An 18121-nucleotide genomic window follows, 5' to 3' on the forward strand; every position below is an offset into this window, starting at 1 on the left:
AAACATCGTAATAATATAATATCACCTCTGGCACAATCTCACGATGGCAAGACAACGCAACGGAAGAAAAACGGTCGTACTCTCGGCATTCTCGCATCCTGTCCTTTTGTGTAACTCTCGCATTTCCGAATTTATAATGACAATCTCGGTTTGGTTCACCGACCGACAATAGCTTTTTTTATATCTATATGCATTTTTCTCTATTTCTAACAGAATAAAATCTAAAACTCGCGGGCTCATTCCATGTCGTCATTTACACTATTGTTTAAGTACAATGCTGGAATGATCGAAGAATCCATCAACCCATCCGATTTTTTTCTCTCGCTTCTCTCTCTCTCTCTCTCTCTCTCTCTCTCTCTCTCTCTCTCTGTTCTCATTATGTAAATAATAATATTAATAATCGTAAGAATAATATCGTAAGAATAATGAGATGATATTATTATAATAAAATGGCTCGATGACACAGCTGTGTTTATCTCTACTAACGAGTCATATGTTCCGCCTCGTTTCGACATACAAAATGGTAGCGATTGAGAGGACATGGGAAGAAAATGTTGACGGAAAGGAAAGGTTGTGATTACACAAAAAAATGTCATGGACTAAAGCTAACCAACAATCTTGGTCTTGTAGATGTGTATAACGTAAATTGATTTTATAAATGCTATATATAATTCTTTCTTGCGCTCTTTTTCTCTCTCTCTCTCTTTTTTTTTGACGTTTCCATACACAAACATTCCGAAATATTCATTCATACACACTCTTTCTTTCGTTTCTTTCATTCTTTCTCTCTCATTTCCCGTTCTTCTTTCTCTTTTACATTCTCACTGCGTACCGCACGCATTTTCGTGTGTATAAAAAAAATATAATAATATTAATAATAATATAACTATAATATATAATATGTTTTACGCGTACTTGAATAGAATCCATAATATTAATAATATCAATCTATATGCTATTTGCAATAAATGTAACAAAATATAGTATTCAATAAGTAATAATAGCATTTTACAAGCATTTTACAAGCGTATTTTGATCCTTGCTTTGATATCGGTGTGTGTATCGTATGTATATGATTAACATAAAACAAGAGAAAAGTGTCATGATCGCGTGATTATTCTACTCTAATCTAAATCTCTAATTAACAACAAGTATGTATGTGTATATGTGTATGAGAAAATGTATGAGTATGTGTATGTTTCCGCGTTATGTGTGTGCATACGCACCTAATTGTGATCGCGCATGATATAAGCTAGCAAGTGGCTTGCTTTCACCGGGGGGTGGCACATTTTACTTCAAACTATATCTTACAAACTACATAACCACAAGTTATTGGTAATGCTATCGTTTTCAGTCGCGTTTAACGCGCGTCAACGATATTATGATTTCATTACAAGTAAGATTGAAAAATTGAAATCACTGTATGTGAGATTATAAAGCATGGTCCCGATAAAGGCATATATCCAATAAAGAAGATCTTTACCTGCTCTCGAGTGAATCGCTTTCGCTGTAATCAATGCGAATTCCTATCTTCGCACAGATCTCGAATCAACATCTCGGAAGTAGTAGAATGTAATTCTTGATGATTTCTGTATGTGAATATATAATGGCACTTTCTTCCTTTTACTTTAAAGTCAAAGGAAAGCGATTTCTTGTTTAGTAATATGAGGATCTTTCTCATCTCCTATAGAGGCAACAACATTGATCGCTTTAACTCCGAGATATCGATTCGTTATTTTATTATCTAACGTCTTGACCGGACTGCTGCTGTGTTATAGGGAGATTATGCTACGAATACAGATACACAGTGTGATTATATTACTCTTATTAGTCTTAAGACTTAGAAAAAGTCGTGGCTTCTCGATGTTACCTCGAGCGTGACGTGGCGAAGAGTGCGGCACAAGATGAGGCGATCTCTGGTTTTATGGATTCTTTCTTTTTTTAATTCTTTTTTGTCAGAAACACGCGATATGGATTTACGCTTCAAGAATTTATTCGCATGCAATGATCGTGGTTAATAGCAACGTTACAAAATTGCGTCACGTCTTCATGTACGCGCGTTAATATGCTCGTAAATGAAAGGCTATAAAAGTCTTGTTAACGAGACACGAGGCAGATAAGAAGAGAGTATCAATTGGCTTTTTACGAGCTGTTGAGAGTTTTTTCTTTTAATATATTTTTTTTATTTGTTGCGCGGAATCAACATCATGCGTTCACGTCTGGACAAAAATCGAATAGAAATGCATCGGAGAACGCAGTGATCGCCTCTGTCATTGATTAACGCACACACATATCGGGGTCATTCATTTAATGTAAAATGACGGCACGCGCATTACGATATACACGAGTTATCGACTTTCAAAGTGATAATTCGCGGGGTTAATACCGATGGCATTATTAATGCGACGTGTTTTTTTTAACATGCGGACAAATTAAGAGTCTATTAATGTACGAATTAATAGAGACGATCTCATATATAAATCTACAATATACACGTCATACGTATATATAACATATACCGGGGATACTTAAATCAATTTTGATTGCTTTACATGGCGCTCGCGCTTGCAGCGACGCTTCGGGGTATCCTATAAGCTAATAATTGATATAAATTGTTCGCGAGATGATAAAACAAATAATATAGAGTCGCTTTTCGTACGGTCAGGGTACGGTCATGCGTACATTCTTGCACATTCGACTTGCTTCAGTCTCGAGTCGAAAAGCCCGTACATCTATGCCGAAAGACCCATTTAAAGTCTTATACAAATGATAACTATTAACGAAATATTCGCCCGAAAAAAATCCCGAAATAATATGTCAAGCCATATTACAAAAATACACATTTCAATTCTATCTATAATATTATAGTAAGATTATACATGACCTACTTTGAAATAACAAAACGTTGAATTCGTCTTCGATGTCGAAAATTCGATGATCCCGTGGTATTTTAATGATCCTTCATGATTCTTCCTGAGTCTTCGCTGAAAGTTAATTAGCACGTTTGTTGCTCGATGCTCGATGATCCTTCTTGGTAAATTCGTCAACTGTACAAGAATCGTCAAGTGCGATATAAAAAATTTCGCTGCTAATTTAACAATTATCGATAGACACGAGATCTTGCTAATCCTTTCCCTCCAAATGACCAGTCCTTGGCAACTTACGCGGTATATTTACACGATTAAAAGACTTCTCTCTCGTCTAATTCGGTTCATGTGTTGCTATTGTCGTGAACGTGAGCGTGTACGTGTGTAGAGTTGGCGAGGGGTGAGTGCGGCAATGATGGAGGATGGGATAACTCGATGAGGGTGACGTCGTATCCGGCCGTGGAGGGAGAATCGCCCGGATCATCTGGATCGCCCGGCGAGCTCGGACGTTCGCTGCCAGGATCCGGATTGATCCGCGAGTGGCTCACCTCCAGCAGGAACAGGTCCTGGTCGACGTAATATCGGATCATATCGTCGTCAATTTTCGCTGTAATTCTGCAACAGGGTAGGGTGACGCTATCGTTAAGTCTCCTCTGAAGTGGAGGGCGAACGCGAACGGAAGCTATATAAGTATCATTTCTCGGTGAACGTATAATCGTTCGAGTTGGCATGCAGCGCGGTAACTTTGGCCGCTATAACATTATGATGCTTGGCAAACGAGCTGCTATATAATTTCTGTTATGCACGATTAACTACATGTCGCGCATTATCGTTATGAAATTTTAATGCGCAACAGCTTCCAAGAATTTTGTGTTGTGATCGATACATTATTACACACATTTTTTTATAATATTCAATATTTTAGAAATATTTATTTCTTTCTAATCAAATTTTACGACATTAACAAATTAATCTCTTACGAAAGATGAAAAATGTTTGGAAAATAATGTCACTGCATAGAATATCGTCGTGAAATCATCATAGTATTATAGCGGCGAAAGGAGATGATGTACTATTGCGGTGGATTTAAAAAAAATGAAAAAAAAGTGAATCGTACAATTCGCACCACAGTGTGCATAGTTTGAGAGAAAGAGAGAGAGAAAGAAAGTGAAGAGGATTTATTTTTACAATAGGAACAATATATCGAAGAGTAATTCTTTCTCGAGGGAAATGACGGCCGTCGTGTGCAACCAACGTATGGAAAATGTATGAACAAAATGAAAAAAAAAAGTAATCAGCTGAACGAGATGCACAATAATATTAGACGAGGCAATCAAACGTGCATCAGTGCGCTCGGAAAGCAAAAGACGAGAAGCGTGAAGAATAAATTAGTGGATTAATTAGGCAAGATTGTGCATAGCGGCGAGATATATTCAGCGTGCAGCGACATTTGCGTGCATATTAAGATGATTGACAAACAGAGTACGTACACTTTACGAGAGAATTGTGTATGCATTCAAACGTACAACACAGAGGAACGCGTATCCGACATTTGAAAGAGGCACGATCATAGGCAAAACGGACAGAGAAAAAAGAAAGAGAGAAAGAGAGAAACTACCAAACCAGAGGCGGAGAGAGTCAAGCAATGTCACCGTTATGGCATGCATCGCGTAGGCGTGCATGCAAGTAAAGATGACACTCTACTAAACTTACCCCTTTGTGTTTTTGCGATAGAGGTTATTAATACTCGAGGATGCAATTTTGTACTTTGACTCAATCTGCAAAATAGAAAAAAGTAGAACATTAGAATTTTGATAGTGGTTTGCGGACCATTTATATCGCGCCCGCCTATTTGAGAAAGTACTTACGAGACACGCGTAGGTGGACGCGCAATATCTCCGCGACAGCGAGAAAGACGGAAAGACAGAGCGAGATTGATAGACAAGACAGATCGAAACGTGGTGATACAGTAGAAAAAGAATAAAAAAATTGAGTATAAAAATCGAATCGATTGGAGCGCGATTGAGATAGAAACACGCGATCTATTCCGTGTAGAAAACGCGACAGAGAGAAGAGAAAAGAGATACAGGAAGAGAGGTACTTCTTTCCACTTTTTTCTTTCGCCGATTCAGATGTAACACGCTCTTACATCACATTCGACAAATCCTTAAGAGTCGCCAACATTCTTGTACATCCGCAAAAAGAGAGAAAGAAAGAAAGAAAAAGAGAGAGAGAGAAAAGGAGGGAGAAAAATAAAGAGAGAAAGAGGAATAATATGATCGTACGTCTTGCACTTTTAATATTATATTAATAAGGATCTTGGACACAATGGACAGTGATGCATGCGCATTAATATTAATTAGCGAGTGGACCAGTGCGAACGCGCGGGTATTAATGGCACAGTATGCTTTTACATGCATGGGTAATTTCTGACATGAGGCTATATGTGTGTGTACATAAATAAATATATATGTATATTTGTATACTCTCACACGCGTAATTTTCCGCGAATTCGAATCGAGTGCGATTGAATAAGCGAAATTAAAGCGATACCAATTGTGAAATCGAAATAGTTATTAGTTACTTTCCATTTGACTTTTTCAAGCTTGATAGAGTTTATCGGATCATTACAGGAAACGTATCACGATCAATATAACGAGATAGCACCTGTCATTATTATATTGTCGTTCATTCTATTTCTAGAGCAAACATGTCCGTAATCACGTATTGACCTATTAACGTCCACGGTTGCGCATATTCGAGACATCGTCCGGTGTTTTGCATAAAATGTTATAGCTATCGTATGTATGTATAGTTACCGGTATCTCTCTGTCGTGTTATGGAAAACTACGAGAAAATTTCCATTTCTCATTTCCATTTCTACGAGGCATACGAACGAGTTTAGAGAATATTACTTTATCATCTACTTTACTATCGGATGACAAGTATTAATGTTTAGTTAACGCGTACATTTTTAGTTAAAGCTTATTTATTATCTTCTTGATTATACGCGTTTAATTTGTATATTTTCTCTTCGCTTTCATAGAATGAACATTAAATTTATATTGCATGATTCATTAGAAAGAATTAATAATTGTTTCTGCACATCGCGGATATTAATAGCTCACGACAACGTAGCGAGAAGATATTTGGCTTTTTTGCATAACTTCCAAAAAACTTTATAAACATATCTCTCTCAAATCTTTGCATCTCCGAAAACGACGCATAAAAGCAAAGCAGATCGCGCGAGGTGTCAAAGATCCGTGAGATCGTTTTACGCAGATGTTTGCGTGTGTCGCGAATGTCGATTGTGTGTGTATTTGTTGGCGGTATAAGAGGAAAATATCTTTAAAATATATTTCTTACGGCATTGAGCAATCCCTGGACCGTTGGTGGCGTAACGTGCAACGGCGTGTAGACTTCCTGCGATTCTTGACGCACGTACAGCATTACGCGCTCCTCAGCATCAGCTGGACGCAAATGCGGCGGCTGTTGCTGCAAATGGAGCCGATTGTTGGATACAACCGCGCCTGTCAAGCCGGTCTGTTGCACCCCCTGCAGCACCGAGCCTTGCAGCTCTTGTACCTGCATCAGCAACGAGTCCTTCTTGTCGTGCAGGCTACTGAGATTGTCGGGTGGAAAGTGGTTGTGGAACTTGAGGGCCGGCAGACTCGGTCGGCCGCATGCCGCCGGATAGGGGCTGCTACCCCCTGCCTTCAATCCTCCACTTTCACCGTTACTGAGGGACGAGGTGTCGGTGTCACCTCCGCCCCCGCCGCCGCCACCACCGTAGAAGCCCGACAACTCCATCGTCGAGAACTGTCGTGGAAGAAGAATAAGGTTTATTTCTACTTTCTGCGCGCGCGTCTCTCGTTTTTTTTTATCTCTACTCGCAAGACGAGAACCTTTTCGAATTTTGCGTTGGGAAATGAGGAGCGATCTTGGAATGCAACATTGGATTTTTTTTTAAACAGGTAATGTTTGAAAGATAAAAATTACGAAATGGCAAACAAATCTAGAAACTAGGAGAAGTAAAAAATAAATTTGAGAACTCTTTAAAAATTTTGCATTGATAATAAAATTATGTGTTTCATCGTTATTTATTCTGTAATACATAATACGATATATGTTATATATATAATTACTCGATAAAAAAAAGCGTATAATAATATTTATTCTGATAAACTGCATTAATAAATAATATATCATGGTGAGATAAATGAAGACTAAGAGATTCGTTGAATTAAAACGCAAAATTCGAAAGGTTGTCTCCGAGAAAGTCCACGTCGTTACTTTGCGATGCAAGAGTTGCGGTTAGTGCAAGGTTCTGGCGGAGGTGAGAGCAGAGGATTGTGGTTGCCACATGATTTTTTTGGGTCAGCTTCTACATCGATTTTAGTTAGTTAACGCTTGCTAAGATAATATAGCATACTCGTACTCATTCAAAGATAAACAAAATTCGCTAGTTTTATATGCGTTTCGATAACGCTTTGATTTCATCCAAGTTAATAATTATAATCTATCGGAAAAAGAGTTTAATTCTTATTCGTATCTATTTTTGTATTCTCATAATGAAATAAGCCTCTTGTCACTCTAAATTATGAAATCAATATATAATTCAATTATAATTCAATATCATTTATTAAATGGTCTTTAATCAAGTTTATGTCTCCATGAGAACTCGATGAGTTCTTATAAACGACTTTTATTTGCTTGAATCACGTATGAAAAAAGTGAATTATCACCTTGTCGATGGTGTGCTCGGCCGGTGGTGAAAACAGTACCGGTGGTTTGTGCAAATCGACCATGGAGTAAAACTCGCTGCGCTCCGTGACAGAGTGATAAAGCTCGTCGAGCTTTTTTCTGCCGGTCGCCGTCATCTTCCTCTTTGCTGCACGTCTCTCCTCGTCTCGGGTCTTTCTTTCTGCCCCCTGTGGTAAGCAACGTCTCTCAACTTAAATTCGACGATCGTTATTGCGACCAGGAAGCGATCGCGTGTTATTTACATCACAAATGCGAGAAAAAAAAAGAGAAGAAGCGAGAGAAAAAGAGAGAAGAAAAAGAAGAGATAAACGAAAATGCACGAAAGTGGTTACCTTATCGCAAAAGACCTTAATTTGACAGTAGCCGCGATGGGATGGCGGCGTGTACGCGTGTGTGTGAGGTGGCGATTCTTCGTACGTGTCGACCTGGATATGCAGCGGCAAACCCTTCACGCCTTTCTGACTCGAGAAATCGGTACTGAGACACTGTACCGCCACGTTTATCTGCGCAGAAATCGGACAGGTAACAGCGGTGTGACTGCTTACTCGGGAATTGCTTTATTAATGTTTCCGCTAAAAAAGGCCGCGCGATCGAACGCGATACAATTTGCGCGCAGAGCGCGAGATTGTGCGGCGATAATCGAGATATGTCAGGGGAGAGAGCCGGAGCGTATATATGCATAGATTGTTTAAAAAGACGTAACGTGAATCGACATTTCCTTACCTTCGCTGACGATTCGAGTGGGTTCCAGTAAACGGCAATCGCATTGTGCGCGACTTCCTCTATGCAGCCCACCAGGCCGACGCTGTTCTTTGTGTCTGTAACAAGACGTGATTCTGAAACTCGCAGATCATGCCAGGGATTATGAAGTAACAAATATTAATGCTCTCGCGAGACGCTTTAAGATATTAAAATAATAACGAGGTATATATACGTCCACGATAAAATATCTTACCGTTCATCCATTACGGATTAGAAAGCTTGCACAAAAACACAAGAGATTTAAAGATTTAATCGATCATAAATATCGATATTATTATCATCGTGCATTGTTCATGAAGAAAGCTATTATCGATCAGATTCGCTTTTCATATCTTTTTATATTATTTTACCAGCATCAAGAATCCGTTGTTTAACAGAGTGCTGTCTGCCATGCCAAAATTGCCAAGCTTTGATCTCGTCCTCCGGACTCTTCTCTTCCCGAAACATCAACATTACCACGCTCTGTGCAACACAAATAAATAATTATTAATCATATGGCAAAAGAAATTAACAATTATTAATTATTATCTCTTAATATTCGGGCGTTTATTTGTGATGATAAAAACGCTCAAAGAAATATTAATTACATTAATATAAAAATCAATATCAAACGTGCATTCGAGTATTTTTTTATTTCTAATCACCCTTATATTTTTTCGATAATGCAACATATTCGACTTTTGACGTTTTATAAACAAACTAGACAACACAAACGCGCGTTATGCGCACCATCGATTTTATCCTCGATTTTATATAAAAAAGAATGACATTTTTATATAAACTTGATTAATATTTTTTGACAAAAATCAGCTGATTAAGGTGTTAATTTGCTAATTAAATTTTAAAATAAATATGTTATAAAAATTAAAATAATAATGTTATAAATAATATGTTATAATACTTTAAACTCGAATAATATTTTTTGACAGAAATCAGCTGATAACTGTCAAAAAATATTAATTGAGTTTAAAGTACTGTAACATTTTATTTAAAACATATTATTATTTTAATTTTTATAACATATTCTTATTTTAAAAATTAATTAGCAAATTAACGCTTTAATCAGCTGATTTCTATCAAAAATATTAATAAGGCGAAAATTTGTTAATTAAATATTCTAGCTTACATATTTATATTTATATTGTGTATGTTATAATTTGCTAATTAAATTTTAAAATAATAATATTGTAAAAGTTATAAAATAGTAATAAGTTGTAAATAATATGTTTTAATACCTTATTCTCGATTAATATTTTTTCTTTCTAAAGCTATATCTTTTCGAACGAATCTTTTTCGAGTTTTAATTAATTAATATTATTAATATTAAGTCATGTATATAGTATCGCGCGCGCGCTATTAGAGTGAAGTTGCCGATGTTTGTAGCCGCGGCCATTACCGAAACGCCGCGAGTATCAGGCAGTTCGAGCTTCGTCCCGCTTGGATTAATTAGTAAGCATAATCGTTAGAAACGATTTCTAATCTTTGTATTGTAATATTTATCAATCGCATATCATAATTTCAACGTTAATATGTAGGGGTAATTGTTCGAAACGCATATTTCGCGAAAAATTCGATGCAAAAAAATCTCTTGCCAACATAACCCAACTCAATCTCGTTGTCGCGCGCGCGAATGTGTTGCGATCCGTGGATATATTTATGGTTAATTTTAGTTTACATATTTATATTGTGTATGTTATAATACGAAATAATAAGATTATTCTAATATGTATGTATTTTATTTGTTACAGGTAGCATTGCGATACACAGTGCGATTCACGCGTCGTGTCGGGAGTGCCGTGTAAAATTTCACATGTCCGGGAGTGCCGTGTAAAGTATCGGGCGATCGTAATTATTCGTGTTTTCGCGAGTGTCGTGAGTGCTACGAAGGACCAAGAGAGGAGGAGGAGGCCCGGGGAGGCATCGGGCAACAGCAGGGCAACTGTGAGGTATGCAAAATAAAAACATTTTTTCTAAACTGCATTATATATGAGATATTCGAGTTTGTCGAATATCACATATATGTGTATGTATATATACACATATGTATATACATAATTTGAATATTTTGTTTTCAGATCAATGTGCTGCGTACTACAACTCCGCTATTCTACGTATCGGTGAGTGATAAATTCTTTATTTTATAACATTTCTATAGCGGTAATGGCGGTGTATTTTTGCATGCCTTTTTTAAAGAGGGATAAAAGTTAAAGATCCTCGACATAACAATGATGCGGCGAGATATAATTAATATTAATCTGACGTGTAATAATATAAAAATCAATGTTCTGACATATATATTAATATAAAAATCAGTATCAAACGTGCATTCAAATATTTCTTTTTAAACTATCATATATTTTTTCGATAATGCATATTTTTATATTCGACTTTTGACGTTTCTTAAAACAAATGGAAGTTAAAGCTCCTCGGCGTAGTAATACACGGAGAGAATTTTCTCTTAGAATTTACCCTGAAAATCATGGTAATTATGGGACAATATGGTATGGAAAGAATTTTATGAGAATTTCTCTGATTAATATTTATCACAATAAAAATAATATCTGTCACAATAAAATATAAAACATGTTTGATTAATTTTATTAAACTGCATGGTAAAATTACTCAAACATGTTTTATATTTTAACGTGTAGATATTATTATGTTTATTGTGATTAATATTAATCAGAGAAATTTTCATAAAATTCTTTCCATACTGTCCCACGTTTACCATGATTTTCAGGGTAAATTCTAAGAGAAAATTCTCTCTGTGTAAATACGCGGCAAGATATAATTAATTTCATAATTAATCTGACGTGTAATCAATTTTTACACATATGTAAAGTTAACTTTCGCGTTTCGTTCACCTGGAGCTGTTGCTCATGTGATACGAAGAGACGCACACCAACCGCGACAGACGCACGCTCGAGCGGACATACGCGGGCGTGAGCGTTTCGCCGCTTGCGGCGAACGAGAGTTGAGACAGAGGAAGGATTTTTCGTGATTCGGGTGAATGGGCGAAGAACTGCACACCGACGTATCGGAGGAAATATGGGCGCGCGAAATAAGGAAGGGAAGAGAGAGATCCGTGAATAAGAGGCTCGCGTTACGCGGTTACACTTATACCTATCTGCTTGCCTACCTACTCGCCGATCTCCCTTAAGGCTCAAGCCGCGAAAGACGCGGATATATGTATACCGTTCGAATTTGCCATACGCCTCGTTCTCGACGTTCGATTAGCAATTAACGAGAAAGTCGTAACTCGTTGCGCCAACGAAAAAAGAATCCACCACCTTTATCAGAATGGAAATTGCTAACGGTGCCCGCCGCGGTGCGGCTGCCAATTAGAGCCGCAAGAACAAACGACCACATCTGAGTTCTTCTGGTTTCGACGCGCCGATCATCTTCGCGAATTTTGCCGCTCCGGTCACGCGAACGAAATACTGTGCAATGTTATGAAAGAATTGGACAATTCGACGCGATAATTACGTTACAGATGCTAGATAATGTTGTCGCAATTAATGCTGTCATAGTCTCTTATTATTTAATCCCGAAATTAATTTAAAGAGATATTTAAAGAAAGAAGAACAGACTAGACACAAATATAAATTATATTTTTTTTTCTTTAAATACACTGCTAACTTTATATTTAAAAAGATAATTAATTATAAATTTAAATATATTAAAATTCAGGCAATTATTTTTATTGAATACATTATTAGGTTCCTGCGATCTCTCTCTCTCTCTCTCTCTCTCTCTCTCTCTCTCTCTCTCTCTCTCTCTCTCTCTCTCTCTCTCGGAGAGATAAATGTTGATCTTTCAAACTGCATGTCTATCTACATCAATATCTATATATCATCCTGTAAATACCGATATGCAAACAGTGTAATTATCCTTTTTGTTCTTACCTTGACCGTCTGTCCTGCCTTGAGGAGTGGTTTGTCAGGGTCGGGTACATAGTCCAATGTGATACCGTAAAATTGGCCCTTGTTGATATACGTTATTCTGTCATCCTCGCGACGCTGCGACGTGCTGATCGGCGATTCCAAATGGTACTTAAATCCGTAAGGCGAGAAACTAAAGGGCAGACAGATAAAATTCCCCGAATGAAAAAAGCATAGATACATGGCTTCAGCATGTGCGCGTGCATAAAAACTTGCATGTTTAAGTGGCCACCTCGATCATTATGCAGTTGGCCGTTTCACACACAGTCAAGATTGGATCGTGTTTACTCAATTATAACAGTTATGAGCTCGCAAACGAATGCTTAATTAGCTGATTAATACGCTATGCAATGCTAATAATTATCGCGCAATTATCGATTAATTCTCTAGCGATGTGTATTCTTATACTTCACCGATTAAGACAAACATATTCTGTTTGGAAAACAACCGGTGTACAAATAAAACCACGAAAAGCGGTTTATTAATTACGTTCGCCGTTGTGAAAAAAGCATATGAATATTTCAACGACTATAAGAATGATAATGAAAGGCTCGAACTATCCGTAGTCCAAGAAAGTTAGCAACTCGACGCAAACACGCGACGCGAAGTAGAAAAAAGAAGATATGGGCAGACATATCGGGAGTCGCATCAACCTTGGAATATCGCGCTTCTAATCGAGCTTATCTCCGCCTCGCGGCTGCGATTGCGAGGCAGGCAGGTAGACGGCCGATACACTTCATGAAAAATGAACATCCATAACCCGTGACAGACCACGATGCAAGACAAAAATAAAACGACACGCGCGCGGTGGAGGAAGGTGCGCGAACGTAAACGGAAGCAAAACAATCGGCCGCTTTCGTACTCGCGACGTCCTTTCGTCTACTTTTTTTATCTCTATACTTTTCTTATTTTTTTTTTCATCAACCCTACTGGAGAACCGAATGCAGCGCGATAATAACTGATATTAGCGATAACCTTAGCGAGGGTGAACGCCCTCTTGCGCTTCTGCTTGAGCTACCGTTGCTACTCGTTGTCTATATACCTTGTTACGACTCTCTGTGTGTGAGTTACATGCGACTACTAAGTCTTCCTTGATTACGTCTATCTTTCTCTTTTTTCGGTTCACGAAAAAGAACGGTCCTCTTTCTCCCCTCTCTTTCATCGGTCAAAAAGAGGAGATATACCCTTCTTGACATTTCGATTTCACGCTGCGAGTAGTCGGCGAATGCGCGATTTTTCAACCCGGACCCAGCGCGACCCCGAGGCGCTTGTCCGTTCTTCGAGAATCGGTCGGAGAGAGCCGACTTAATAACTTTAACATCATTGTTCATCTCGCGTTGGTTGTTTCGGTAAGCTGAGCGAGAGAAAGATTTTCAGCGCCGCTGATCATACGGCCAGTCTAACAATGGAAGTAACAAATTACGAAAGACAGATAGAGCGAAACAGGAAGTAGAAAGATCGTCAGGAAAGATGAATATAATAAAGAGAGAAAACTGAATCATACAGTCGGCAGGCGGATGTGATGAACCGCGGAGGAAATGAACATTATACGGATAGGCCAAGAGGCAGAAAGTTCTTCTTTTAGTTAAAGACTAATGGAGATATTACTTTCCTGTGAAATATAGGAATACATTGTGTCGGAAACTCACATTTTCAATAGTGTCATTAGTTACCAGAATAAAAAAATATCTTATAACATAACTATCTTTATTCGTTTATCTATCTGATGAAGCAACTTGAACATTCGCCTTTGCACATTTATTATATATTTATCATAATTTATCTTTACTTATTAATTCGTTTTAATCATGTAAATTTTGTTGAAGATGTGGTTTTATCTTTTCCGACACATTATCTTCTTAATTTCTTAAATTTAAATTACTTGTAATCAGCTGTTAAAATATCGACAGTAAAAATAAACGCTTTAAAATCAATTTTTCGCATAAAATATTACACTTAAAAAATTTCATTTTCAAGTAAATACTTTATAGAGAGAAAGAGACACGCTTCAAAAAAGTATCTCTGTCAATTTTTTGACAATTATATTTTCGAAGCTTACTTACATTTTCGGTATCTGGATCTTGTCGGCATCGTTTTGTCTACCAAAATCATGCCAAGGTCGCGACCTCGGCGGATTCGGGTTCGGATTCGGATTTGTCGCAGCTGCAGACACGAGATTGCTGCGCTGCACCTGTGCCTGCGCATGGTTCTGTTGCAATTGCAGTTGTAGGGGTTGATGATGTATCACGGCGCCGCTTTCGAGGACTACCGCTGCTCCGGTTGTCGTTCCACCGGGACATAATTCCGTATAGTCGAACGAGGACTAGAAAATAAATTTAGTTCATGTGAAAAAAATGAAGACCGTACATAAAAATAAGCGTCGTAAATTTTTTCAATTTTTTTTCCTAAATGTTGGAAGTTTAAATTAACAATTATCGTACACCAGTTACAGAATTGCATTTTATAATAAACCGAGTATTCAAATAAAATAAGCGTTTATATATAAATTATAAACTTTCGACGATTATAAACTTTTTTAAAATGATAAGTGATGTCACAAAAGAAAATATAATTACGCTATCTTTTATAATTACTTTAAATAAGCAATCGGTAAATTTCCAGCAATATTTCCACGAGAAAAATATAAAATATAATGATAATGTTGTATAGTAATATTGGTTTTTAAATAACTATATATATATATATAAGAAAAGACGCTGTATATAGTGCCGTGTGAAGACAATGGTAGTTGTGCCTTTTTCCGGTCGCGTTCTCATAGATAAAACACGTTTGCATATACAAGCGTAAAAAACGTATATTTAATCTCACTAATTTAAATGTTTGCTGATTACGATGTAATTAGTATTTAAAAAGCTAGTAACGATGTAATTATTTTGCTGTTTTGTATATCAGCGGTATCGCGATTCAATATCTGTACGCGTTCGCGTCTCATTTTGCATATCAATGCATTTCATTAGATTTTTTTCATTCTTCAAGTATCCGTCGATAAATTTCAAACTGCGTGATTAAGGAAAGCACTGGAGCGGATAAATGATTAATCGCGAGCGAACACGCGACTTTACGTGACCATTTCGACGCATCCGCTTTCGCGCGATCTCTTTCTGCTTTTCGTCGATTATACACGCAACATTGTAAACAACTCTTAATAGCTTAATGTAAAAGAAGGTTGGGGCGGGAAAAAAACAGTTTTCCACTTACCTACTAATGGGGACGTGCTTTCGAGCATCTCCGTTCATGCATTTCGCTGTGCGGATCTGCATATACTGCTGCCGAAGGCAGCGAGAAAGAAGAAAGAATAGAAGCTTTGTGGTCTCGTAAAATCAACCGCACGACCCGCACGCGCTTCCAACCGTGGCAGTTAATAAGCAGCTTGCCAAACGACCTATTCCCTCATATGTCTTCATGCGATTACGCGTCGCCTGCAGTTATTTTTCAATGCAATGCGGTTACCGCAGCTTGTTACTTCAAATCTCTGTCATCCCGAAAAAAAGCACGGCGCAACTTCTTTCTCGCTAAGAGCTCTCCACTAACCACTGGATTTGCCATACGTCGGCAAGAAGCTATTTGTCATTTTGAGACTTTTCAAATGCTTCAGTCTGCTTAAATGTGCGAGATGCAATAAGTATGAAACACGTATCGCATCTCTTTTAAATATATCACATATCTCTATAATAATCACGTGTGTCTCTTTTCAAGAAGAATTTTTGAAAGCGATTTTTTAAACGAAAGTTTGATCGCACGTCGTATAATAATTTAATATTCCACTTTATATATATAAACGCTTTTACAATTAAATTTCAATATAAACTCTTTTTTTTAATCCTTAGAATTTTAATTATGTAATTTTGAATTAATTTTTTTAATGGATATTATATTTTTATTATAATACAAAATATATCGTCAGAAAAGCAAGACTTTGATGTCATTTTTGCTACTTTATTGTGTCGTAATTAAGTTGTGCGCGTAACGCACGCAATTTACCGGTGATTTATTTACTTATCGCGTTTTATCCTTCAGGTACACGACTCTAATTAAGATGTCACTCTAACACCAGTAATAGAATCGGTTTCGCGAGAAACCTGAGTCGCGACGTATGTATCGTTGACGCAAATATGAAAACTGTGTCGTGGATAAGAACACGGGAAAAGATAAATATTAATATCTAAACATGTTTGAAACTTCTGAAAGAGTGACAAGTGTCAGTTAGAAATCCAGTTGGAATATGATATACATTGCGTGCGATATTGGAGGCTCATTCTCGAAATTTACATGCGCGAAATTTATGATTAGTTTAACGAGATTTCTTTATATAGTTCGCATTCGCGCAAACAAGCCGAATTTATTAGGCGGACGTTGTGCGATCATAATTGGAGTATTACGTTATATCGGAGCGATTTAAAGCGGCACCTAAAAATATTGCGGAAATAGAGCGCATTAGCTGCGAGATAAAACGAGCGCGCGTTGATGAAGAAAAATCCTTTCGGATAATGTGGTCGTACCTACGTCGAATATCAACATTTTAATTGCACCTATAAATGTACCAATCATGCGAGCAGGATCGGTTTTCACAGTAGCACTCGCATTCAATACCTAATCTGCTGCCATCGTCGACGTCCCGCGGCTTCGAGTCTTTTTTTTATTTTTAGCGTCTCCTGTGCACAAGCGAAGCAGAACGAACGAGTGCTTTCTAATTCGTAATATCGATTGCAATGCTAATGACTTACTCTCGCGTGCGCGCGCGCGCGACTATTGCACGATTAATGTTTCCGGAAGCAAACGAGATATCTAATGGCTACGTAAGGATGACGAATTGTTCATGTTAAAACAATGAAAACTCGTCGAAAAAAAATTAATGAAACGACTGGCCGACTATTGTCACACTTAATCGGACAAGTATCTCATGAAAAAAAAGAGATCAGTGAGAATTGCAATATACTTTGAAATTGATTGCACGGCTGTTTTTTCCGAAAAGCCGTCTAATTACGCAAAGCTAGAATATATGCATTTTACCGTAATGAACTTTATGATTATTGCAACTCTCCATTTATTGATCTTTAAATCAGGTTAGATAAGATGATCACGCTACTTCGTAGCAAGGCGCGTCTATTGCGGAAAGTCTTTAGAACTATTATATTTAACAAACGCGAGACCGGAGAAACGGGTTCGCTTTTTGATACGTCTGAATTTTGTGGTCTACCGCGTAATGTAAGTTACCATAATCATTTCTTTAGAGAGTATCAGGGATCACGATATATAGTATTAGCGTCCAAATTTATCGCGCCGGTCTAACTGTACGCAATTGCGTACTCGAGACGGAAAAACTCGCGCGACAAATCGCTTCGGCGATCGTCGTTGCATATACATGCAATTCGATGCATTCGATATTAGAGCGCTTTAACGAGTAATATCGTGCATGCCCGAGACATAGAGAATTGATCGCCCAAGCTCTCTCGCGGTGAGGTTTTCGTCATGGGCGAAAGCAATTGCTTGACAAATCGCATTGGAAACGATAACGATGCGGGGCGCGGAATATCATATGTGAAAATATAAACTCTCGCGATAGAATGACGCTTATGATACCATATATATTAACGCGCGAAAGAATGTCCTTTGAGCGGCGAACCAGCCCCGTTAATGTACGATATTTACGATATCTCGTCGCGAGATTAATTGCGCCGCGGGCATAGTCATTTGTATCGCTAGCGATTGAATTGAAAACGATAGCGCGGACGATACCCGTCGTATCGTCGTGCCAACCTTTACGAT

At 37.7% G+C, this 18121-nt stretch overlaps 2 protein-coding genes across 6 annotated transcripts in view; one reads left to right on the top strand and one right to left on the bottom strand.

Annotated features, from left to right (window-relative positions):
• Window positions 1-1291: 1291 nt before the first annotated feature.
• The window catches only part of Grh (grainy head), a 109654-nt gene continuing 92824 nt past the window's right edge, over window positions 1292-18121 (bottom strand). For 3 of the 5 annotated variants that reach the window (XM_083044604.1, XM_083044606.1, XM_083044605.1), the window contains 9 exons: window positions 14398-14657; window positions 12299-12467; window positions 8744-8855; window positions 8355-8449; window positions 7964-8134; window positions 7613-7798; window positions 6234-6686; window positions 4581-4645; window positions 1292-3482 (listed from right to left, as the gene is read on the bottom strand). In XM_083044604.1, coding sequence (XP_082900730.1) covers window positions 3212-3482; window positions 4581-4645; window positions 6234-6686; window positions 7613-7798; window positions 7964-8134; window positions 8355-8449; window positions 8744-8855; window positions 12299-12467; window positions 14398-14657 — 1782 coding nt within the window. In that variant the 3' untranslated portion in view covers window positions 1292-3211. The remainder of the gene's footprint in view (window positions 3483-4580; window positions 4646-6233; window positions 6687-7612; window positions 7799-7963; window positions 8135-8354; window positions 8450-8743; window positions 8856-12298; window positions 12468-14397; window positions 14658-18121) is intronic. The other 2 variants (XM_083044607.1, XM_083044608.1) reach the window with 2 other exon arrangements.
• Window positions 10146-18121, top strand: part of LOC145939946 (uncharacterized) — a 124209-nt gene continuing 116233 nt past the window's right edge. Inside the window, exons 1-2 of the mRNA XM_083044609.1 lie at window positions 10146-10339; window positions 10469-10510. The gene's annotated coding sequence lies outside the window, so the exon portion shown is untranslated. The remainder of the gene's footprint in view (window positions 10340-10468; window positions 10511-18121) is intronic.

The sequence above is a fragment of the Prenolepis imparis genome, unplaced genomic scaffold, assembly GCF_030444845.1.
Source record: "Prenolepis imparis isolate NDT839.2.m4 unplaced genomic scaffold, iyPreImpa1.0 SCAF_8, whole genome shotgun sequence".
Taxonomy (NCBI): Eukaryota; Metazoa; Arthropoda; class Insecta; order Hymenoptera; family Formicidae; genus Prenolepis; species Prenolepis imparis.